Here is a 26,825-nt window from a genome sequence, read left to right as displayed (position 1 = left end):
AGAGAGCTCAGCAATACCTACGCAATGGGCAGGCATAATGCTTGTTGGTGGTCATTTTCGAATTGAAAGGAAATATGTTTACTGTGTCTCTGCACAATTACCTTTTCTTAGCAACACCATGTTTATAAATAGAGCATGGGGTTAGCAGTCCAGGCTGTGATTACTTTGTACCCATTTCAGAAAAGGAGCACTTGACATTTTTAAATGTAGGTTTATATATATATAAATAAAATGGAGAAAAGGCTTGCCCTACAATTGTATTTTGTTTGGAGCATGCCTGTAAGAATCGCATTGCTGTTTCTATAATACTGCTATTTAGTGTTGGTGTTAACGCGCTTGAGTTCAAGTGAAAACTGGCCCATGCCGTGGTTTAACATTGTTCACTCTTGAATCCATAAGGGTAGTGATAGCTGACTTACTATATTAGTGAATAGTATGTTGGTTACATCATGAAAACCTCCAGCTGGCCACACAGATTCATTGATAAATATCTAATAATCCGAATGCTCACGGGGTACCCCACTTGTAGAACACACAGTAAACATGGAGCCCCATATCATTATGGTACAAGTGCTGGTGTGCCCAGCTAGAACTGTCTGTACCTTTCATCTAGATTTCTTTTTATATATATATATAGATATATTGATTATATATATAAAAAAAATTGGAGACAAGTAAATTTTTAAAAAAATAATTAATTATATATTATTATATAATTTTGTTACCCTGGTTTTCTCCCCAATTTAGCGTGCCCAATTGTTATCTGTATCCTCAGCCCACTGCTAGCAATCCCCCTGCTGATTCGGGGAACGGAGGTTGGAGCACCCGTCCTCCGAAACCTGCTCCTGCCAATCTGTCATTTATCGCACTGCGGATCCACAGCAAGGCCACCAGACTTATAGCGCCGGAGGACAACACAGATCTGGAGGCTTCCCTGCAGAACCACAGGTGTCCTATTGGCCACAGCCGTCGCTGATGCACGGTGAAGCCGCGGATTCCCCTGCCGACCTAAGCCCTCCCTACATGGGCAGCGCTTGGCCGTTTGTGCGCTGCCCCCTGGGAGCTCCTGGTCACGGTTGGCTGTGACATAGCCTGGACTCGAACCTGCAATCCCCAGGCTATAGGGCACATCCGCGTGGAGCGCCTTTGCTGGAGCCCCCCTTTCATGGGATTTCTTCCCACTTGGCTGACCCTTCAATGACCACAGGCAAATTCCGTTAATTCACTCTTTTTTCTTCTTTTTTTTTTTACATTACAACTGATGGGATTTGATCTTTTCATCCACCTGCACAACTTGCAGGTCACTGGATTAACTGATAACACTTTCCCAGCCAGGGTGAAAGCAACTACATGAACACTGCAAAATGAACAAAGAAATGTATTTACTAATACTGTGCAACAACACTGCCTTACAGCGGGTCTGCAAAGCTGGTTTTAATCAGCACTGTATAATCCAACACGACTATTTACTTGCACCCATTTACAACACTTCTAAATTAAATCATAAATTAAACTGCCTTATACTATTCGACAGTGCACGGTGCTTTTTCAGATTACGCAGACTAACACACTGACATCTCCAAAAACCCTTACTTGTGCGTCCTCCCTCGCTTTTAGTGCAACAAGCCACATCTCGACAGGAGTGACGCGCGCAGGTCTTTCTCGCGATGGGAAGTGCAGTCTCCCCCCCCCCCCTTGCTTGTGCTGCAGCGGATGTTGTTGTTGTGTGGTGGTGGCCGGTGAAACTTCTGATCCCTGTTTGAAGTTATATTTTTTTTCTACGTGTGCTTGTGCGCTTGTCATTGGAGTTTTTCTCTCCGCGCTTCGTCTGGGCAGCGCAGCGTAGGGAACTGATGATGGCGGACTTTGATGAGATCTACGAGGAGGAAGAGGACGAGGACAGGGCCGTAGAGGAACAGCTGCTCAAGTACTCTCCGGACCCGGTGGTGGTGCGCGGATCCGGCCACGTCACAGTGTAAGCAGAGCGGTAGGGTTGGAAATGTTGTATTGCATATACATTGCACATAATATCACAGGGGCCCAGGTAAAGAGCACTTAAGTGTAAAAGCGGAAGACAGAGGATGTGCCAGACAGAAGACTGCTCTGCGAGTCTTCGTTAATCACTAGGCCTTTCTGTTTTGGTGTGGACGAAGGGGTCAAGGGGTTGGGGAAAGCAAAGCAAAGGCCCAGAAAAGGATATGGTCTTTCAAGTTTAATCCTGCTTCAGTTTAACTTTTTCAAGAAGATGCACGATGGCTCTTTAGAAAAGCTGTTTGTTCAGGCGCGTAGTTATGTGTCAGTGAATACAGTGTTTATAATCTTATTGGTATCTGGTTGGTCACTACAAACCCAAGTGACCCTCTGTAACCCTTGTACATTTTCTAAAATCCACAGTGAAGTGTGTGTAAAAATGTACAAATCTGACTTTCTATGACTTGTATAAAAAAAAAAAAATATATATATATATATATATATATATATATATATATATATATATATATATATATATATATATATATATAAAATATAAAAAACAATGTCTGAGAAAAACCGCCTGTTTTCTTGTGTAAACCATCGAAAATAACCTTGCAACCTCTGGGTTTGCTGCAAGCCTTAAAGGATTGCAAACCTATTTGCCTACTAGTTTAGTATTTTAATGAAATACAAGCCAGCATGATCTGTAATTCTTAATTGGTTTCCATTGCCAGCGCTGAGCACATATTTGACACTTGGAATTATAACGTCAGTTTAAAGAAGCTTCAAGTGCACAGTAACTGTCACATGTGTACAATATAGTACATTTTATCTTCAGGAAAATTGATTGAAACAAGCTGTTCAATTTGTGAGGGGTAGTGACCAGTTTGTTTTTAGTACAGATACTAAATCCAGTTACTCAGTGTTCTCTGAGATGCAGCAAGGACTTGCGTCAGAGGAGAGAAGACTGAGTTGAATCATTTAACTTTCTGTTAACTGAGACCTAATTTTCATTAGACAAACGTGTAGTGTAAATTAAATATAAATACTGAATAGTTGTTTGTCATTTATTTCATGAACAGCCTCAACTGTACCTATAAATACATTTGTCTCTAGCTTCATTTCAGCACTGACTAAAAGTAACTGATTTCTATATGTCATTATGTATTGTACCTGTTTACCTATTGTTGCACAGTTGATATAGTTTACTAGTTATACAGTAGTAATGGAACGTTAATTTAAACCATGATTTAAATGTCTTCCATAACTGAGTAGTGTTCATATTTAGTGTAGCTTCTCTGATAAACTGCATTTCATAATCCGTAACTTTGTTTGTGGACTATTGCTTTTAATTCACACTGGCATCTTGTCAAGCATGGATTTAAAAATATTGTATGCATACAAGTCTCTGAAAATTCTGGGCAGACTGTATCTGCAACTTGGTATCCTCTTACAGTATACCCAAGGTTGATCTTTTTGGCCATCCTGGACTGCTGTTTGTTTCTCCTTATTAGAAAAGTCCAGTCTACAGTATCAGAATCACTCCGCAATCAAAATCAGGAGGACTGAAAAACATATTTTAAGCCATATTACTTTGTGATGTCTGTTCTGCTTCTTGACCTTGAGATGATACTTTAATTAATCGCACTAACAAATATTTCTGTCTGCCAAACCAACAAAAATAATGGCCAACTTCCTGGAGCAATTAGGGTGTTTTTAAATGCTCAAAGCCTTACGGTATGGAAGACTGGTAACTTTGCACAACCAGGATGCAAATCTGTGCTCCCCTGACTGTATGACTCGCCTTGCAAACCATGCAGGCGGCCATGCTTTCACCTAGTGAGCCACTCTGGTTTTGTTTCTTGTCTACTGTCATGCCTCCGAAAAGATCAAATGTGACGAAATGAAGGTCACGCATTTTTTAAAACATTAAAAGACATCTCACTACAATGTGTATTTATTGTGAGTTTATGTTGTGTATTGATAATTTATTAATTGAACAGTGTTTAAAAAAAAAAGTTTCACCATGCATTGTACTATTTAACTGCACGGTAAAAAAATCCTCAACAGCCAATCAGCATGCAGCATCCAAGCATTCCATTTTATAAATAAAGATTATAGCTGGAGATTCATAGCTCTGACCGCTGGTACCTCATTGGATGTAACTTCACAGATTAATTCACGTAAATCAATTTCTGCTGTAATTATCAATTTAAAAATAAAACAATCTCAGTAAATTCATGTTCATGAAAAGTAAGCTAGAACTGTTCTTTTAAAACTCCAATTTTAAAATAACTTTGCTCACAGAAACAGAGCCAACCCATCACATTAAAGCCAAGAAAGGTAAGTCTACGGTTATTTGAGTATTATAATGTATACTCAATATTTTTTTTTTTTTTTTTTTATGTGCTTATTTTTCAGTAAGCTATGCTGTTTATTGTGTGGTCTGCCGAGATCGAAAACAAAATTCGGATTGTTCGCTAACAAAAAAAAGTTTGAGAACCACTGATATACCAACCAGCCTTTTATTTGCAATAAAAACATAAGACATGCAGACGTTTTGCTAGCGTGTCTCACAGAAAAATCTAGAATTGGGCATAGTAGAAGATATTTTTCCAATATTTCTTTGATACAATTTTCATTGGTCTAAGGTTGTATTTGAAAAACTGTTAATCTGTTAATCAGGCCAATAAAGTTGATCAGAATTGAGTCTTCAGTTTTAGTTGAGTGCATTGTATTGTGAGCCCTTATGAATCTTCAAGTGTAATTCATTGGGAAGGCTACTGTTCTGCAGTAATGCTTTCTTTTAATACAGCAGTCTTTAGTGGAACCTCATACACATTTATGAGTCTAGTTTTAAGGTTAATTGAACAAAGGAAGATCTTGCTTCTTTTTGACGCTGTCTTCTGTAATGAAAGGATTTGCCATCTACAGCTTTGCTCTTCTGGTTTTCTTGGTCCCAGGAAAGTCTTACAGTGTGTAAAGGGGTCTTGTGAATTTGGTTAGGGACTAGGATTAGGGATGCACGAACTGTGATTATTTGGGCCGATTCAAATTAACGGTATTCCATGTCAATATTTAATTCCTATGACAGAATTCACTCAAATATTGAAATCTGCCACATAGGTTTATGTTTTTTGTCATTATTAATACAATTTAAACCAGGATTTCTGTGTACTTTGACAAGCTTTCAAATAAAAACATCACCGAACCATTTTACTTTTATGTATTTTGATAGGTACAGTGATAATATACTTTCTGCAAGGAATGAATTGAGTTATAGACTAGTAAATCAAATGTCATTTGACATCTTTACTGAATAAAAAAAAAAAATGTGTATACATGCACTGATGCTTGGATTTACTAAATTAGTCGTTCAGGGGCTGTGCTTTACTAAAACCTGTATTTTATAAACACCTACATATAGGATTTGTTTTTATTCAAAAGCATGTGTGCATACTAGTATACTATTATAATAAGCATACCGACAGCTTACACTGAAAAGCGTTTTTATTTTAAAATATTATGTACATAAATGCTGTATACTATAAGACAACCTTGTTATCATAGAAACGGTAAATAATAATATGCATCAAGCATAGGCCTATTTGTTTCAGGTACATAGCCTAACAGAAAACACAAACACTACTCAATATAATTTTTTCCCAAATTTTTGTTAAAATTGCAGCCAGAAATGTAAAAGCTTGTACGCTATACTGTACAGAATATTTGCAGGCCTATATTATTTAATACATGTACGTGACATGAAGATCCAAGAAACTGTCATAAATTAAAAAGCTCCAAGGATGCAAACAGTGGTTATGCATAAATGTAGAACATACTGTATCATATAGTGTTGAAATAACAGAAGTTTGCACAGAAAAAAGTGACCAACAGCAGTGCACTTCTTGTCATGAGCCGCTACACATATGGCAATGTGCTTTGACTAGTGCAGAGGTGCTGCTTCTGTTTGATCTTTTGTTTTCTAATATCTGTTTGAGTGTCTGCAGCATGATTGAGGATGATGGTAATATTAATAATTTAAGGAATAATGTACACCCAACTGCACATACTAAGGCTGTAATTCTATCAAGGGTTTCTGATGACACATACATTTTTCTATTTTCTATCTCAGGTTAACTTTTTAGATTTATCAGTGTCACCAGAGACCCTAGACAGAAGTATAGCCTTTTATGTACTGTACAGTTTTACTGTATATTATTTGTTATAATACATGGTAACATAAGACAGGAATTGTAGAACTTAGTTTTGAGAATAACATGGAAAATATAACAAATAAAGTAAAACAAATTTAGTTTTAACAGTTAACATGTAGGACTGTTACTAAGAATCAGAGTAGAAAATTTGCATGGCTTTTTTGGAGATTTGTTTCCTCATCACTCAAGAGCCTCTGCTTTCACACAGACAAGTTATGACAGCTCAGAACCTGCACTGATGCATACATTTTGGTCTGTGTGACTTGCCTATACCGCCACAGAGCTGTCTTACTTTTGGTGGGGTTCAGAGATGGCACTGAACAGTCTCAACTCCTATGTGAAAGGCTGTGCTGGCACTGAAGCCCTATAGTGGACGTGGATTGACAGTCAACATCCCACGTGACTCGGTACTGGACATTTCGGGTCATTTTGTTGTCGGTGTTACATGCTTTTGTTTTTTTTTCAAATACAAGAGTGAGGTAGTAATTAGAGACTGGAAGAAGTTAAAGAATTGTTAACTTTACAATTCTTTATAATAAATAGAGAGGACAAAGTGAGCACAGTAGAAGACTGTAAAATACTTCAGTTTGTAGAAATTCATCATTGTCCAAGTATAATAATAATAATAATAATATCAATAATTACAACAACTGGTGATAATGACAAGGAAATGCTGATCATAGATTATGGAATTTTATTGTTATGTGCCACTGATTCCGTTTCGTGTCTGATAAACAGGGTACCCCTACCTGCTGGCCATTGCCAGTGTTGTGTAGTTTGAGGTTTGGATGTTGGATAGATGGTTTCAAAAGTGACAACTGACTACAATTTGATACAGTAGTTCTTTGTTAGTATTGTTTTTAAATCTGCATGGTCCGTTTTTAGAATACTTACATTTGATTAGGTGGAGTGATCATTTCAGAGTAATTTATAGACCTATGTGGCAGATTTCAGTATTTGAGTGAATTAGGTCATGGGAATTAAGACTACAAAGCATGCTCAATTTTCTTTAACAAATTTTCTTATATAAAAAAACAACAAAAAAAAGCTTATCCCTTTTAAATCTGCGTAATAATCTCATTTTACAGTTCTTTTTTGTAATTGTTGAAAAACATTAGTGCCTAAATGGATTTTGGTTCGTTTTTGCATGACAAGGTTTCATGGTAAAGCAAGTCATTCAGGATTGTAAGCCATGCAGAGCTGGTTGCACAAGAGTAGTGTGATTGTATACTTGAACAATAACTGATCTCTGTTGTTTTATTATAAGGATGTGTCGGTTTGAGATTTAGTACATCATTGATTAAATTAAGTCAGACAATTTAATTACTGTTGCAGATATTGTTATTTGTGTTTCCTGTTTTTTTTTTTAAACCAGATATCCATATTTTTATTTAAAGAATACAGACTCACTTAATGTGTTGTTGAAATCTGTAATTTGAATGCCTTGATGAATTACGAGCCTCTTGCATCATAATGTTGAGAACAATACTGATTTTTCTTCTTTCTTAGGTTTGGACTTAGCAACAAATTTGAGTCAGAGTTTCCCTCATCATTAACCGGAAAGGTAAGGCAATTTTATACAGCTGTGCCAGCAGTTTTCTTTAACACACTATAGGCTGAACTTGTGTAAGCTCTTTACTTCAAAATCGTATTTAGAAAATTTTTCAGAAAGGGAAATAAAGTATCCAGTAAAGTTACCAAACCAATAATAAACAAGTCAGAAATTTCATTTATGGCTTGTAAATAGTCTTAACTTTTTTCTTTTTTTTTTTTTTTAAACTGTCTGCTATTTTTTATTTTTCTTTTGAGAAGCGAAAATGTTCTAAAGATGATTTGGAGTAAATGTATTTGAGAATCTGGCCTAATGCAGGTATAATAAAAGGGTATGTTCATATCCTGTTAGCCCAAATTGGATGAATCTTTAGATGCACTTTTACTACAAGAAGTTTTTCGATGGGTGTATTATGTATTATCACAAACTTTTGTTAAAGTCTTAATTATTTTCACAAATATTATGTGGTTGTTTGAAATGATTGCCATTTACTTTACATATGTGTTATGTAATCATGAGCAAACCATGCACAAATAGTTTGATAAATTAAACCTTAATTAAATAAAATGTACACTTCATTAAATTAATACTTGTTAATTGTGCTAGATCAAAAAAAAAAACTGGAAACAATCCTCTGCCCCTCCTCCTACATATTTAAGCTTTCTAGTACTAGTCTGGCTTGTACACTCTAATACCTGATGCCAGTATATTCTTGTCACCCCTCTTCAGGTTGCTCCAGAGGAGTTCAAAGCCAGCATTAACAGGGTTAATAGCTGCTTAAAAAAGAACCTTCCTGTCAATGTGCGGTGGCTGCTTTGTGGCTGTCTTTGCTGCTGCTGCACTCTAGGCTGCAGTATGTGGCCTGTCGTTTGTCTCACCAAAAGGGTAAGTGGTTTAAGAGTTATCTAAATAAAGTTTGTTACAAATACCAAGTACATTTTAAAGAGTTAAAGTAAAAAAAATATTTTGGCTCTCTCTCTCTATAATTTTTTTTTTGTCATTTGAGGGTTAAAAGTGAAATTGCTAATAAGTGGCATTAGGGGGTTAGCATTATCACTGTATTGAAGCCAAGCAGAATTTTTAGCGAGCAACATGATTAGTGAATAGAGGGAACTTGTTTATTGTAAAATTCAGAAAGATCATAAAAGCGCAGATGACAACTGCAGGAAAACCATTTTTTTGTTGACGTTACCAAGAGCAATCCACTAGCTCTGTACTGGTCTGTACCAGGCAGTGTCAAAAACCAATGCCCTGCAAGGATTTCACAAATCTCTTTAACTGTCTTAAGAGATCACCATGAAGATGTGGTGGACCTGGAGATGAAACAGTGGAATAGCTAAGGAAAAGAGCAAATATATTTTTATATTAAAATGTATGTAGATGGTAGGTAAGAAATACCAAGAATGAGAAGCCCATCAAAGATGTTAATCTCATGCTGGCGCACCATGTGCTTCAGAGGAATATACAGTATAAGCCATGAAAACTTAATTAACTTTTTTATTGTTTAATCCTGGGTCAATATTTTATTATTTTTTGTTTGGGATTTCATAATTTGTTATGTTTTTATTTCCGTAAGCTAGTTTACTTGTTCCTGTAGGTTTTTACCTTTGTCTTAATAAGTCCAGTAGGATTGGAGATGCCGCAGGATTGTCTTGTCTCAAGGGTCCTTGGCGAAGTTCCAAGTAGGCTTCTATAAATGGAGCATGTTCTGGTTAATAGTTGATGTTGCACTCCATTGAGATTTCTGTAATATGTATCTGTTTGTAGAAGGGCCGCATCCATGAAGCATAGCAAAGGTTTAGTAATGTTATGCAAATTGATTTTAGCTACTTTATTTATTTATTTATTTATTTATTTGTTTTGCAAGTTGTTGTTTTTTTTTTTTTAATTTTTGTTTTTAATGCTGTCCGCAGTTGCAAGTTGTTTAAACAATATCAGAGACACAAATGTGCTTGTGGTTTATCAAAGCCTCTGTTGTGTTTACATGTTTAATGATTGCAGTCGAATTATTATTGCATCCCTTCAAAGCAACATCAGCTCTATAGTTTTTGACTTAGTTTATCAGTTTTTAAATTAAACCAAATATCCCAACACAAAATTAAGGGGAGGGATGCATATTTTTACAGATGTAAGAGGTCTGTTGCTGAATCTGTCTCTTAAATGTTTTTGTTCTGCTGAGATATCATTGTTAGGCAAAAACATTTGTTTAAGTAGTTTTCTGGTTTCCAAGTCGTTTAGAATTTGTATGCAGATCACCCCTGTGTGCTGAAAACTCTGTTTTTGTATTTGCTCACCTGCCTCTCAAGGTAAATCATTGAGATGTCAAGTGTAGTGATTAATTAAGCTGCACGTGCAAGTGCTTTTTTTCACCTGTCAAGTAAGAAAGAAGCTATGCTTTGGAGAACTAAGTGATGCTACTTAATTCAAAATGTCCTGTGCCATGCCGTGCAGCTTGCACAAATGTTGCACTTTTTGAGAGGTTTTCTTTCCTCCAAGTAAGCTTTGGGGCAAATTGGTATCTCTCATTTTGTAACTTGTAAAAATCAATACATGTTTAAAATATTTGTATCTAAAAATGAAAGCCAGCGCATTTCCAACTTCTTTTTCCTAAAGTTCCCTGTTTGTGCACTTTAAAAACCTTTAGTCCCTTGACCTTTTAATGAGGGAAAACAAACCACAAAGTTATTGGAAATTGTTATTGTATTTTGTATACCTTCTGTTTTAAAATGTAATTATTGCATTAACCCTTTGCGTTCCTATGTCGGACCAGGTCCGACCATTACAGTTTTCCCTTTCCAGTCCAATGTCGGACCCTGTCCGACATCATCAAAAAAACGTAAAGCACAGATCTCTAGCCGTTTTTTATTGGCAAAAAAAACTGAGAAAACCTTTCAATGGCCGAGTGATCAGGAGAGGATTTATCAGTGTATATGTCTATAAAGAGATATGTGAAAAATACTGCAAATAAGGGGTGGGGCTTGGCTAGAGATGCAGTACTGAGTGTACTTTTGCGATTCAGTGCCTTTTAAACCTGTTTTACTCTGAAAAAATATATTTTAAACAACGCATTTAAAAAACAGAAACGTGAAAATTAATTGGACCTGACCCGCCTGACAAGTGCTAAATAAATGGACAGCTAACGGTTAAATTAGAAGCAATATTACAACAGTACATAATGTAATCAACTTAAAATAATTCTGTAAAACAGACTTCTAGAGGACACATTCTTATTAGCTCATATTTCTATTCTTGTATACTATGAGCTATCAAAAACACAGACACGTCTTTCTATTTAATTTTTTAGCAATACTAGCAAATCAGTAAGAAAACACTGTTAAAGATTGTTTCTGTAAGAACAATATATGCTGTGTAGGCCTATATATTTCTGTATTTTTTGTAACCTAATAGTTGTGTGTATATGCAGATTTTCAAACCTGAACAAATGTTGTTCCTTTGGCTAATTCATTAAATCAATGGGGCAAGAAAACAGCAAAGTAAACCTAGGTTTTGTGTAAGCTCTGTCATTGGTCTAACAGCGGGTGGGCAGGCAGATGCCTGCTCAGCGTAAAAAACATCATGCCGTTTTTCTGCATTGATAGAGTAGCCTTTCAGAGTCAATGAGCTCCGTCAATGTGGGCTTGTCAGGGCTACAACTTCATAGACCAGAGAAGCGGTTTGAGAGGTCACGGCCTTTTCAGGTTCGCTATGATGCAAATGAACTTAGCTGCTTAAACAACTATTGGAATTTTTATGTCCATTCCTTGTCCTTTTTTTCATTTTTTCTTCCCCCTTTACGTAGTCATTGACGAGACGTTCAGTGCTTTTTTTTAAATTGGAAGCTGCATTATGCAAAAAGACCTTGTACAGATTTACGGAGGACTGAAAGCAGTTAGATCATGTTCTTTTCATGGTGCGATTAGAATCAAATCGATTTCCCTCCCACCTTAAGCATACAGAATGGAGGAACTAACAAAGGTTTGGGGGCTAGGCAAGGGGCAGAATGACTGAGCTGAATGCTAATTATACAATACAATATTACTTTCTTTTGATTTGGAGATTGACTAGAAACTAACAAAGTGTGACCTTATTTACCATCCCTCTTTAAAAAGGGAAGAGGGGAGTGGATCAGGGGCGCAAAAAAAATATATTTAAGAATCGTTTGGAAATGATGATGCACCAGGGATCAGTAGAGACTCCCATGTTTTACAAGTTAATCTCAATTTGTATGTTGTAAATACAGCATTTAAAAAAAAAAATAAAGCAATTTAATAAAAGTTTGTTTTAACCAAAAAAGTTGGTTTGAGTCTCAAGTCAGTTTCAAAGCAAAATTTTTAATGTTGGCTATTGATCCAGTGAATATTTCTTTACTGACGAACTTTGTATAATAAGATTATATATATATATATATATATATATATATATATATATATATATATAATATATATATATATATATATATAATATAATTTATTTATTTTTTTTTTTTTTTCTACACATTTTTACACATTAGATAATAACTGTGTATACTTTATTGCCCTGCTCCAACTCAGGAGCAGCTGCTGCTGGGCTGGTAGTGTGGTTGAACTTGGTTGCCGCTTTAAATATCCCCTCTGCACCTGCAGCTGTGCAAGCCATATCTTGACACCTGGCTTCATCATTTATCTTTGTATCATTATTGTTGATCTAATGGGGAGTGTGTTTCCTTTTGTCTGCTGTGCGATAATTGGCATGCCTACAAGGAGGAGTTTAGTGATTTAGTGGTAAATAATGTTGCAGTGTTATGTTCACACCAGTTACCAATATCAGTGGCACCTCCTATTTTAAAAACTGATATGGTTAGCCTTTTTATCAAGTAAATTTGGTATCGTCCTGCAGATGTGTTGAAAATATATGTATTTAAATTAAAATATTGTATGTATTTGTTTAAATTAAAATATTGTCAATTAAAATGAATACAGTGCTCCCCCTTTCTAAGGCGGACCTTTATAGTGCAGAACAGGTTATAAGGCGGTACAGTCATGGCTCCTATTTGCCCCACAATGCCATTGCAGTAACACTAGTATTCTTGTTACAAGGCAAAACACAAATAGCACGGTAACTGTAACACAAATAACACGGTGTCTGTTTCTCCAGTTTCTCTGAGATACAAATGTACCAGCTTTTAATTATTTTAGTATTATTAATTTTTTTTTTTTTTTTTTTAACGTATTCTCGTTTTTCTCGTTTTGTGCTGGGACAGATATCCGAACATTCAAGTTATAGGCTTGTACAGTTCAATTATTAATAAAATGTACATAAGCCATTTTTAGTCTACAAGTGATAAGCAATGTTTACTATTTTTATGGTACGTGAATAAAAAATGCGGAGTGGTTTTTTTTTTTTTTTTTCGTTTACTTTTTCGAAAGATACTATACATAATAACTATATTATATCTTATATATATATATATATATATATATATATATATATATATATATATATATATATATATATATATATATATATATATATATATATATATATATATATATATATAACAGAATCAACACAGCAGCTCTTCAGTCTCAATTTAAAGTTTGACAGCAAAAAGTAAACAAACCAGATTATGCTTGTGCACTCGTGATCTCTATGGAAAGCAACCTGGGACAAAAAAACGTGTTGTGCTATTTTAGAGCAAGCCAGACTCTCATAGGACAGAAAAAAGTCAAACAGTACCAAACTTACTGAAAATGTTATGTAGTGATATTTTTTTTTTTTTTAATAGATTGTATATATTATCAAAGCTCAGTTAGTTTATTTGGTAGCATTTTGCTACCCAAAACTCTTCATTTGCGACTATTCTGATACCTTTTCTGATACCTTATGCTGCATTTTATATGGCCGACCCTAAGTGAACACGTACATAATTACCAGAGTTATTTTTTTAACACATACATTATTAGTATCTTTCATAAACCAGAACTTTTGCTGTAAAAGATTTTTTCTATAATTCTTTGTTTGAGAAATTCCTAGAAATTATGACTGCAACTATATATATATATATATATATATATATATATACACACACACACACACACACACACACACACAGATAGATAGATAATAGACTCACATTAATCCATGTTTCAATAATTCGATAAATAATGTTTCGATAACCTGTGTGGTCTAATACAGTACATTATCAAAATGTATTGGTGCAAAAATCATCTGATCTATGCGGAAGTGGGTATTTGCACAGTTTATTAGTGCGGAAATCAGCGTATGTGCAGAAACAGACGGGCATCATTAAATTAAGTATGGTATATTGCAAGCCAACGGACATTGCTGTGTTATAGTTACTGAAAGCAGACTTAAGACTCTCTTAGCCTGGCAGCTGAATATCTAGAGCAGTTATGACAATTAAAGACTTAAGGAGCAAGAGCAGTGACTTTTTTAAACAAGCTCTCTCTGCCTCTGAACAACGCTGGTTATGTACAGTATATATTTTGACTGTTTGGACATTATTTTATTTGTATTGTTGCATTTTTTGAGTTTTCAATTAACAGTGCAGTGATTTACCAAACAATAAACACTATCTTGGCAAATCCGTGTTTCTCATTAATTCAGACTCAAAATGGCCCCAATCGGGGTTCTACTGTGTGTGTGTGAGATTTGTTTATTTATTTATATATTTATATATAAAACTATGTAGAAATCACAGAAAAAATTACTTGTCGAATTACAGAATTATACTTCAGTAACTTAATTAAATCATGCTATAAAACAATGTAGCCTACTTTTCTTGCAGACAATGTGCAAGACTAATCTGTAGCATTTATGAAACCCTACTTGTGATATTAAAATCATGTCAGCCAATAGTGCCTTTGCAATTATAGTGATATTTATGATTGTTTTTTTCTGTTAAAAAAAAAAAAAAAAAAAAGCGGGCAAGTTAAATGTTTAATTTGTTCCCACCAAAGGCTGGATTAAAAAGGCCATTTCTATTCTAGATAATGTTTAACACTGAAGGTGCTTTGACAGCAAAAGACCACCCTGTATTCAGTCACTGTCCCACACCTCTTTCCTCTTTTCACACAAGCAGCTGCTGTGCAAATTTTTTGAAGAATCAGTCGAGTAAAATTCTTTCTCATTTGTCTTCCAGACACGAAGATCGATCGAGAAATTGTTAGACCGGGAAAATAATAGGTTATACCACAAGGTGAGTACTGCAGGGAACAGCTTTTTGCAAGGGGTTCAAACCATTGGGGTCTGAATTGCACAGTATTGAAACAGATGCTTTTGTTGAGCTAAAAATATTAAAGGTGGACAAATGGGTTTGTCTGGGTGCTGCAGTAAAATGGATGTCATTTTTCTTTCTTTTCTCTTTCCTTTCCAGCTGTGCTTGCACTGGAGGCTGAGCAAAAGGAAATGTGAAAGAAATAACATGATGGAATATGTAAGTTAAAGAGCGGTTTTGCATTTCTCTATTAAAGGATCATTTTATTTTGCTTCTGATATTCTTTTCGTGATTATTTAGTAGCAAAGGTGTCAAGATGTTTCGTTGCTGGAGTGTAATGATTTTCTGCGGTCTGCAGATGCACATTGTCATGTGTGGGGTTGATTTATAAAGTTATGAATGACTTGAAAACAAGGTTTGAACTGTTCAGAAAAAATAATAAATTAATTGAAAGAATAAAACAGCCTGAAGATGACTTGATGGGGTATGAATGAGCTAAAAGTTTAGGTACCTACCAAGCTTTTTTCAGGCCTTTTTTTAATATATATATATATTGTGTGTTATAGATGTTAATTAACCCTTTATGTATATGTTAATTAACCCTTACATTTATATATTTTTGTAACATTAAATTGGAAAATTAGACTACCTGATGTAGTTAATGTTAATTATCCATTCCTACACTTGCTGAAATGCATTGAATATATTTATTTAAAACTGTTTTAACTTGTATTAAAAGGTACATTTACAGAACCCATTTCTGTTAGTTTTACCCAAATGTTTTACTTTATAATTGTTCTTTATAATTCACTATGTTTTGTATTTTTTTCAAAAAGCTTATTGTATGGACACAAGAGCACAGTTTATTTTGGACCCTTTGGTAGTTTATCAAACAGAAAGGATGGATAGTAAAAATTAGTGAACAGTTGTCTGAAAATATTGTACGGATGTTACAATCTACAGTGTGAATATTGAAAAGTGCATTCATAGATAAATTGAGAAACTGATATTTAAGGAAAATAGTTTTGCTAAATATTTTGTAGACGCCTCTTCCAAAGATTGACAAGCCCAATAACCTATCTGCCATTTGTTAGTACAGCCACGGTGAGGCAGAGTGGGCCTTGTATTCTGAAGGATCAGATGCAATACATGCCGTTGGGTTAGGTTTAGTTATTTTCTGAGCATTACCAGAGGTCAAGGGTCCTTCAAAAGGTTGCTGGTGGCAAGTGTTCCCAGCTTCATTCTAATTTAAAGTTTTGGAAGTAGTGGCACAAAAGTGGAAAACATTGGATGTTCCCCATTTTAACATCTCTCTTCTTGTTTTTTTTTATTTCCCAGGTCATCCTAATAGAATTTTTACCGAAGACCCCAATCTTCCGACCAGACTAGCGTTTGATCTATATCAGAGACTCATTTCAGTGTTTTCCTTCCAATGGTGCCTTGCTTGGTACTGTTCTGATGGTGATATAGAAATGGTCTGACAAAACCTTGTGGTTTTGCCCTTTTGTGTTTTCAATAGAACTGTTTACCACTTCCCATCACTGCTTCCAAACCATAGATCCTGTTTTATTCTCAAGTCTTACCCTGATCATCATCTTGCTTTGTACTTGAACAGACCCTGAAACTGAATAACCTAAAAGGAAACCGTTCTGCTTGCCTGAAACCTTGTACAAGTCAGCAGTTTGATTTGTTTCATCCTTGTATAATTCTGATTGAAAATATTTTAATGGGAAAACATCTTGGTGTGTCCTTATGTTTTCCATCATCTGTTAAACATTCCCATAGTTAAATGTATCTGTTTTCTACATGCTAGCTTATCTGACATCAAAGAGCTCATCTTTATTTTATAATGAAATCTTGTCAGCTGGTTCTGCAAAAGATCTACCTTATTCTTGGAAATGTAAATGATTTTATATGGAAACAAAATCAACAAAGGGTTTTGCATGTTTATGACCATTGCTGAGGCTCAGGACCTTACAATGCACTCTAGAATGGATATCTTCTTTTTTCAGGTAGCTGCCATATTTAATGGCTTTAATTATTTTGTTTGCCTTGTTTACTTTTTTGTAAATGGGGGAGGGGGGTAAAATATCTTACAAAAACAGATGTTTACTTTTTACCAGTATAGTTTAGTGTATATACTGTATAACAGTCAGCAGTACTGTCACACATTGGTCTATTGCTAAGCTCAAGTATGTCAAGCATTTTATATATGTAAGATATAGTTAAATAATGTACCTTAAGGCAAAAACAGTACTGTAGAATGTTTTTTTTGTTTTGTTTTGTTCTGGGGTTTTTTCCCCTAGATAACATATGAACAAATATTTTTTCCCCCCCTCCAGTTTAGATCAATGTATTTTTTCTTTTTTATGTGTGGTATTAACTTGGGTCATGCCAGTATTTAATTTTTTTTTTTTTTTTTTTTTTTTTTTAATGTATTTTGTAACAAACACTATCAGTTTTACTTAAATGCTTTAAATATGAATTATGAAACACCTTAATGTGGGGGAGAGTTGTAGCTATAGCTTTTTAAATGATGGATTATTCAAAAAGGTCAATCCAATAATCTTCATTCACTGTAATAGTTTTCAGTAAACATTTCAACTATTTATGCAAAAAAATGTCCTTTATTGTTATCCAGACTTTAATACGTCTTGTTGAAAGATGTTTTATGCTTATAGGATGTCATTGATGTCATTGAACTTTTTTTTTAAGCTTACTTCACAAACTTATTTAAATGATTCATAAACCCTACATTGTGTTGGATAACTTGGCCTAAATTATAGGATAATTGCTTTACTTTTAATATATTTACTGGATAGCTATATTCCGTTCTCCAGACAGTTTCCTGTGGCACTAGGGTTTGGTGCATTTTACCTTGACAAACTTTGGTATATCATTTCTCAAATAGTGTTGCACCCCCAAGAGCAACTGCTGCGTGAATTATTATATACATATAAATGTAGCAGTCTAGTGTTGGGGGAGCGACATCAATGTGGCATTCTTGCTCTGAGGATATGCTATAAATATTGCTTTACGACCAAAATGTGTCCTATTTACTAGAAGTCGTAATGCAGTAAATTGGTATAATGTGGTTAACAAAACCTTGAATTTCTAAGATTACGATATTTAAGTACTTCAACATAAGCTCTACTGTAATTATGCTTTACAGTATACTCCAGTGAAGCACCACACTGTTTTGGTTTATGCAAACTTTAAAATTTAAAAGAGAGGAACTCCATTAATCTTTGAGACCCTCTAATGCATAGAAAGTTTTGTTTTTATTTTTTATTTTTCACCCTAGCAAGTATGATACATATTATACTGGAATCCTAGTTTGATGTACTGTATTTGTTTTTTTTTCATTGTGTTCTAGTTTATCAAGGGACCTGGCCCAGGGATGAAATGCATTGTTGTATGGTTCTTTTAAGATTATTTATGTTGTATCACCGGTAATAAAATACATTTTTCAGCAAGAATGTACTTGTAAACCCTTCGTAAATAATTTTCTTAATTAAAACACATGACACAATATTACTTAAACACTTTGTTTTTCTATATAGTTCAATAATGTGCAAAATGGCTTTGGGAAAAAAAAATATATAAAAATATATAAAAAAATTTATTTATATATATATAAATAAAATATAATTTATTTTTGCTCAAAGAGCCAGCTGCCCAACGTTTCTATATGTTGTACATATCTTTCTCAAGGGAGCCTGTGTTTGAATCAAAACATTGTTCGACGGCATGACAACTACTTGTTATTGTTTATATTCCCTGTTTAAATTTATAACATGGCTTGGAAAAATAACAAGCTCTGATTGGTTAAACAGCATCACGACCGTGCGTACATATAGCGTATAGCACAGCTTGCATACGAATGAACAGTTTCACACTGAATAAATCACTACGCACCACTGCATTCTAAATTCCATGCCATTTTATTTCTTATTAGTTACAAAACCACAGCCAAAAATGAGTGACATTCCACCTATTTCCTTTTAATATTTGAGGAAACTCCAGATAACTGGTACAATACCAACTTTGAGTGAAGACAGCAGTCTTTTGAATTCAGAAAGGATGAAAACGGACTTGAATATGAATGCCTTGCATATAATGAGTACACACTCACCTGATACAGATACAGCTTCAGCGTCCATTACAGCTTTTCTCATTACTGCCTCGATGTCATTTGAAACTCCACCCATCATAAGCTTTGCTCAGTCCTCTAGTAGTTTCTAGCGAGATGCCACTTTCAATGCAGAAATTCACAATAAACTGACATGCAATTTATTTTTACTAAGCCAACAATAAATTAAATTTGGGACTATATTACACTACGGATGTAAACACAATACAAGTTTCTGGCTTCGTCTTAATTTAAAATGTGTTTTAATTGTTTTTCATCCCCCAAATGACAGCCTTGTTATAAAAGTTCATGAGGCGTGAGCTGGGGGTAGAGATAGGGCAGAAGAAGCAGAAAGGATCGGTTAGTAGAACAGAGTGCCGGCTAGAAAGGACCGGACCTAGGATAGAAGAGCAGGCGAGGCCCACTCTAGTAGCAGACCAGCGAAGCTGGACATGGAAGCTAGGCTGGAAAGTGGTCACTGACTGAGGGCGGCGATGCCGACACGAGCCCAGGGGTGAAGGATCCAGCAACCGAAGACAGGATACAGAAAGTGGTCACTGACTGAGGGCGGCTATGCCGACACGAGTCCAGGGCCGAAGGACCTAGCAACCGAAGACAGGAAACAGAAAGTGGTCACTGACTGATGGCGGCGATGCTGACACGAGCTCAGGGCCGAAGGACCTAGCAACTGGAGACAGGATACAGAAAGTGGTCACTGACTGAGGGTGGCGATGCCGACACGATCTCAGGGCCGAAGAACCTAGCAACCGAAAACATATATGAGGGTTATGACTCGGGGAGCCGCCCCTCAGAGGAAGATGGTCCCAGAAGACTGGGACACGAAAGGAGATAGAGAGGGAGAGGTACCCAGCATCTGAGACTTCTGTAAAGGGGTGCTCGTTAGACCTCCAAGAGACTTCACGCTACCTGGGACCTGAGATAAGAACAAGGCATAGAGGTTAGTATGGGACTTGAGCATGAGTAGCCATGTCCCGAACTGAGACAAAGTTTAGAACAGCCTTGAATGAGGCAAGATAAGCACAGGAGCTGCGAAAGAACAGAGTGTGGCTGGGGGTCCTCTCTGACTCACACGGTGAGAACCTAATTGAAGGTCAAGGGAGGCTGAAGCCTGCCCTGAAGTCAGGGAAGTGATGATCACTTGCCCCCCAAAAGGATGGACCCCCCCCGGCACTTCACCAAATCTCCCACACCGTGAGACAAACAAAAGAGCACATGCCAGCGCATAACATAAACAAAAGACTAGAAGGACAAACAGGAGAATGGTTAGTAAATTTAGTAGGATATGACTATATGTATACCTGCTGCTCAGTGGAGAGGAAAAAACCCCTTGAAGCTAATTAGGGGAAAACCTCTAGAGGCTCCGGCAGACAAGTAGCCCCCACTTCAGGTATACTAGCAATTTTGGAATGGGCTACAACTATGTCGGAGGGAGATGAATGAACATAAGAATCCACTGCAGAACAGGACCGTGCCCCATGGTCTTGATCAGGCTCTGATTGATGCTGGCCCTTGCAACGGAGGTGGCTGCACCGATATGGAAGGAATGGGGTGAATAAAGCTGAGGAGGGAGGCCTGTCCTGGAGAGGAGGGTGGAGAGGTGGGTTGAGAACCAGTGACGAGTGACAATTGGGAAGAATTGATGAATAGAGGGTCCGGGGGGGGGGGCAGGGTTTCCTGCATGAGATATACCTTGACATTGCTGAAAAAGGGCAGATAGCAGACTTGGTCCTTGAAAGCTGAATGAACTGACTGCGCCGGAGTTGGTCTGTCTTTGAAGTGCGCAGCCGAATAAGGAAATAGGAGTTATATAGGAGAAATAGGAATAAGAGAAAATAGAAGAGAGGTCACAAAAACGAATACCTGCCGAGGGGAAGCAAGAAGCTGAGGAAACAATTTGGAGCTCCTGAGAAAGCTGAAGAAAGCTGTGAGGCAGATGGTCTCCATGAGTAGATCCTCGTAGGGGGAGAAGCAGCCTTTCCAAAGAGTAGAGATGAGTGAATGGAGAATGTCCGTTGATATAGGCAGGCGTGAAGTATGGCAGGGGGAAAGCTTTTGAGGATTCCGCGGAGGGTCAGACGAACTGCAGGTATAGAGAGGATGGAGGGAGAAGGCACCGACATGATGCGGTAGTGATATTGTATTCCTGAAATGTAAGATTTAATGAAAGATAGTAACAGCTGATGAAACTAAGGGGATTGGAGAGGGGCTGGGGAAGCAGTTGGAACCAGATGACGGAACTTGGATACCAGAAATGAGGGTGGAAGTACTGGAACTGGAGGCAGGCAGAGCAGAAGGATTCTCCCATTTGTCAAGACGAGCACTGAGAGATAGCTGAGAGTCTACGAGAGGCTGGAGCAAAGTTGCAGCTGATTAAACAAGTCATGAGAGGAATCGCTAGTGGAGGGGACGGGCAAAGCGCATAACTGCTGTTGCAGAAGCTGTGGCTGCGCTGGCTGCACTGGCTGCGCTGTCTGCGCAAGCAGGGGGAGCTGGACTGTGTAAGCGGGGACTTGCACATGCGCAGTCGGGATGGGAGCCGCGGGGGTAGTGGAGGGGGAGTGCCTGACAACCGAAGATTGCAGACGGGCTGGAAAAATTGGCTCGGCTGATAAGGCTTCGCAATAAGTTAGAAACAGGGACATACGGTCTCCGCCAACGGGGATAGGGATAGCCTTCTGGAATAGAACTTTCAGCCGTTTAGGTGTCATCCAATCTTTATAATGCAGCTGCGGCTGGGGCTGGCTGGCGAAACCGCTCTTGGAGCGGTGCGGTTGCCTGGCTGAAGGCTGGGTGGAAGCAAGGTGGGCTGGCGAGGTTGGTGCAGTCAGAAGCTGGGAAGAGGAGGGACGGGAGGTCGAACAGAGATTGACCGGTGGAAGAGTCAGAGGTAGGAAGTCGTCCGAGTCCGAATAAACAGCATGGGCAGAAGGCTTTTCCATTTGAAAGCAGGTAAGCTTGCGAATAAGTAAATATTTGAAGCTGTTTTTTTTTTTTTAAAGCAGAGTAACGCGTACCGCTACCAGTCAGGATTCAAAACGAAACACTAGACAGCAAAGGTGCAAGTGATCAGGGCTTAAATAGAAAATAGGTACTAATTGACAGGAAATTGGAAACCCCCTTGCTGCACGCCTCCTGAACTACGCAAGCTAACATTTATAAACCACTTTGGTATGTGCAGTTCCAATGATATATACCACATCTGGGGTGGTATATATCCTGGGAACCGCACGGCTCATTGTGGGTTATACCTTACATATATGTAATTAATGCTGGAACATATATCCGAATATTTGAACTAATATTTTTTGGCATGTATTCGGATACAAAAACGAGATGTTTGTATTCGCTACAAATTACAAAAATACCTTGCACTTCTTTACCGTCTCACCAGAATTTGCAAGACAGTTTAAAAAAAAATTAAAATGAAAAAGAGCTCTGATATGTGAGATGAATATTTAAAATTTTAGACAGCAAAAAGTAAACAAACCAGATTATGCACGCACCTTAGTGATCTCTGGAAAGCCATCTAGGACAAAAATCAGTTGTGCTGCTTTAGAGCGAGCCAGAATCTCCTAGGACAGAAAAAGTCAAGCAGTCATTCTGAAATGCCTTGCTTAAACAGTACCCAACTTCCTGAAAATGTTGTGAAGTGATTTTTATATTGACTGTATGTATTATATATAATTTATTGCAACTTTGTTTTGTGGAATAAACGAGAACCAAAACTGAGTTTTTTTTCCCCCCTTCACTTTACAAAGCCATTTCCAAGTTTGTTAGATTTCAGTTTTCGTTTGCTTGTTCAGCTACAAAAAGGCACAAGTAAACCTCATGTTATTACTTTATGAAAATGTGTCGATGGCCCGTTTATTGTGAAGAAATGGCAGTGGCAAGGAATGAAAAAAATAAATAAAATGTGTTCTCAACTTTGTGCTATTTATTTTGTGAATAGGCAAAACAACGTTTAACTTGAACAGTTATTTGGCATCCTTTGTTCTGTAGTTAATTCAATGGGGTAAAGTAAATCCTACACAACTTATTATTTACTCCTGGAATATATTTCCATTTGAACATGATACATAGTGTATGGTCTTGCTGTAAAATAAAGGCGTACACACAGGGGCCACTGCCACACCCCCTGCCCCTGCTGCTAAGCTGTCACTGCAATATACCACTGTCCACTGCAATACTGAAAAAACTAACTAAAACTTTTATATAATATTACACATTATATATATAATATATATATTACATATTACATATATATATATATATATATACACACTGTATGTTGACATAAAGTATGTTGAAAAAGTATTTGCCCCCATCTGATTTTCTGAATTTTTGCACATTTGACACTGAATGTTATCATATTTTCAACCAAAATCTAGTAATAGATAAAAGGGACCCTGAGTGAACAAATAACACAACATTTTGATATTTATTTAATTTATTTATTAAAGAAAGTTATGCAACACCCAATGTCCCCGTGTGAAAAAGTAATCGCCCCCCCCCCCCCCTTTAAACTCAATAACTGGTTACGCCACCTTTAGCAGCAGTAACTGCAACCAAATGCTTCCTGTAGTTATTGATCAGTCTCTCACAGCGCCATGGAGGAATTTTGGCCCACTCCTTCATGCAGAACTGCATCAACTCAGTGACATTTGTGGGTTTCCGAGCATAAACTGCTTGTTTCAGGTCCTGCCACAAAATCTCAATGGGGTTTAGTTCTGGACTTTAAATTTCTTGTTCTTCAAACATTCTGATGTAGACTTGCTTGTTTGGTTCAGTTCATTGTCTTGCTGCATGACCCAGCTGCTCTTCAGCTTCAGCTCACGAACGGATGGCCTAACATTCTTTTGTAGAATTCTCTGATACAGAGCAGAATTCATGGTTCCTTCATTGATGGCAAGTCGTCCAGGTCCTGATGCAGCAAAGCATCCGCAAATCATGAAACTACCACCACCATGCTTGACCATTGGTATGAGGTTCTTGCTGTGGAATGCAGTGTTTGGTTTTTGCCAGACATAACGGCCCATGTTGGCCAAAAAGTTCCACTTTTGACTCATCTGTCCATAGAAGATTGTTCCAGAACTCTTGAGGATCATCCAGGTGCTTTTGGGCAAACTTGAGACAAACATTCATGTTCTTCTAGTGCTTCTAGAGAGGCCTGCAGATCCCTGGATGTTGTTCTAGGTTCTTTGTGACTTCCTGGATGACTTTATGCCTTAGTGCCAAAGAAAGTGCTCAACATAGACTGAAGTGTTCTTGGTTATCTTTACAAGCACTACTACAGAGAGAAAGACAGACGAAGATCATCTCAGGCGCAGACAGGTATGCTTTGGGAAGACAGACGGACAACATGCAGGTAAGGCACAGGTAGATCAGGGCAAACATGGACAGGCATTTCATTTAGCCCATACATATAAGAATACGTGAAAGAGCATGAAGCAATATATATCCAACAATAAAGATGATGAATAAGACAATGGCAATGAGTGCAAGGGATAATGACAATGCAAGGTAAGTATATGGGAAGTGATAGTTGATGGGGCAGGCATTGCAGATCCAGGGTTGGGGTGTTGGAGCCTTTTTTTGTTGCAGATGTGACTTTTGAGCTGATAAGGGAATGGTCACAATGCAAAACAGTAGGTACAAAACAACAATGTTATGATTAGTTGAAAAGGTACATATGCATGTCAGTGCTAGAGGGTAGTATACTAACACATTTTAATGTTGACAAAAACATTCGCTTGTTATAGAGGTGTTATCAACTTAGGCTAATGTAAGGCATTTTAAAGCATTAGATCTATTTGATGGTTTGACTTCAATAAGTGCATCATTTGCATGCACCCATTTTCCAGTAGCACCCACAGCAAGAAGAGACACAGTGTCCTGATGTAACACCCTGTCCTTGGTGTATAATAATGGAAGTTAATTGGTCATTCCTGTTGCCCACAGTAATTTTGCTCTTCTGCACAGCAGTAAACTTGGCATTGTGTCGCTTTGTAACGGTCCTGTTTGGTTTGGACTGCAATCATTATTCCTGCTGACTGAATAAGTTCATGTTTCATGATTGGAGAAGTTTTCCATTGCCTATATTAGCTGACAAGAAACGTTGCCCATTTGTCATTTCTATAAATGAGTTCTTCCAAACACATGGAATCTGTACCAGCAGGTACATGTAGAGGGTAAACATGCAACACCTGTCAGTTTGATAAGCAGTAGTTACATCTAGAACATAGAATGTCATGACTTATTGTGACTGAAACCATGCAAGATACTTCAGGACACATTTCAGACAATTTGGTGAGAAAGCAACATCTTGCTGTTCACCTCTGTTGAAGGGTTCTCCTAAGAAGTGACAAATATCCACAGTAATTAGAGATGCAGTGAATGGCAAGTGATCATAGTTGTGAACAAAGCTCCTGATAGCCTCTTGTTGACTGTGTTTTAATGAATCCTTCAGAGGCTGCAAGTGAAGAAGAAACTGCAATGTTGCATTTGCATACATGAGGTGAAATTCGGGTTGCTCAAGCCTCTGAATGGATGTGTAACAGCAAGTGTTCTCTTAGAAGATTGAAGATTGCTGTTCCTGAACATTAGTGAAATGCACTCATTTTTTTACCTTGTGTCCCTTGTGCGTGTTGGTCTCCTTCAAGCTTATCAACTTAGGGCAATAAATCCCTCTGAGCCTATTGTACTCTGCAACTGCAGTTTGAGGTCCCTTAATGCAGATGGGGTCAAAAAGTTAATAAGGTGGACACAGCTTAAGGATGTAACTCTGGAAAGTGCAACGAAGATCCATCATGACTGTTTTTAGAGTCTTACCCTGGCAGTTATGAATGGTGATTGCATGAGCACCAATGACTGGGAATTGCTCTTGAACAATCTACACTCTGTCCATGATTTAAAACTTTTTGAGAGTAAACGTTCAAAAGTATGGGTGACTTCATTGTTAAATTAGATGGTTATGGTTTTGACCATACTTGTGTTTTCCAGATAGTAGGAAACAGCTTGAAGCTTCCCTATATTCATGTGAAGCACCAGTTGGCAGCCTATTTTGACTCGTATGGTAGTTTCCAGTCCAGCTGTACGATTGCAGTCAGCCTTGTAGGCATTCAGTTTTTTCAGCACATTTCTCTGGAAGTAAAAAGGGCAGTCCACAGTCCATCAGATGAATGACCTCTCCAGGCATACGATCAAGCACGGCAGTCTGGATCTGGTTACATGCATCTACAGTAGGCATGACGCAGGTTGAGCCCTCGGGATGAAATTGTTAGCTAGGTGGCTATTATTTTTTTAATTAGCAGTGGGAGAAAGCCACTTCAGCAAGTACAGTAAAATCTGCCAGAACTGACGGATGCTGTATCTACTATAACTACTAATGAGAGCAAAACAAATACAAAAGAAAAACAAGGGAAATGCAGATCTTTTCAAGAAAGCTGGGAGTCTTTGTATAAATCGCTTTTATATTTTTAAATGCTGCAATAACAGTTCTGCTTGTGAAGCATCTACACTATAATTTGACAGAACAGGCAATTTATTTGCACTGTATAGGACCTTATTTTCCCCCATTGGTGCTTGAGCCCCGCTGCACTCACGGAATCACTGCCTGTGCACCTATTATCAGAGATTAAAGCCTGGTTTTCAAACAAACTGATTATCGCTCACCAATACTGTATTGACATAATGCAGTCACTTAAAATATGCTGA

At 37.2% G+C, this 26,825-nt stretch overlaps 1 protein-coding gene across 1 annotated transcript; it reads left to right on the top strand.

The window, feature by feature from the left end:
• The first annotated feature begins 1,694 nt into the window (after positions 1-1,694).
• On the top strand, positions 1,695-18,435 carry LOC121298138 (cysteine-rich hydrophobic domain-containing protein 2-like). The gene is made up of 6 exons (XM_041225009.1): positions 1,695-1,975; positions 7,701-7,755; positions 8,473-8,628; positions 14,885-14,941; positions 15,119-15,178; positions 16,298-18,435. Exons 1-6 carry the CDS (start codon positions 1,854-1,856, stop codon positions 16,346-16,348), a joined length of 501 nt encoding a protein of 166 aa, XP_041080943.1. The 5' UTR covers positions 1,695-1,853; the 3' UTR covers positions 16,349-18,435.
• The last annotated feature ends 8,390 nt before the right edge of the window (positions 18,436-26,825 follow it).

Source organism: Polyodon spathula, chromosome 2 (assembly GCF_017654505.1).
Source record: "Polyodon spathula isolate WHYD16114869_AA chromosome 2, ASM1765450v1, whole genome shotgun sequence".
Lineage (NCBI taxonomy): Eukaryota > Metazoa > Chordata > Actinopteri > Acipenseriformes > Polyodontidae > Polyodon > Polyodon spathula.
This window is presented reverse-complemented; position numbering and strand designations above follow the sequence as displayed.

Coding starts and splice junctions, on each gene's coding strand:
- LOC121298138 (XM_041225009.1), top strand. CDS start 1,854: ATGATGGCGGACTTTGATGAGATCTACGAGGAGGAAGAGGACGAGGAC. Junction 1,976..7,700: donor GGATCCGGCCACGTCACAGT/GTAAGCAGAGCG, acceptor CTTCTTTCTTAG/GTTTGGACTTAGCAACAAAT. Junction 7,756..8,472: donor CCTCATCATTAACCGGAAAG/GTAAGGCAATTT, acceptor ACCCCTCTTCAG/GTTGCTCCAGAGGAGTTCAA.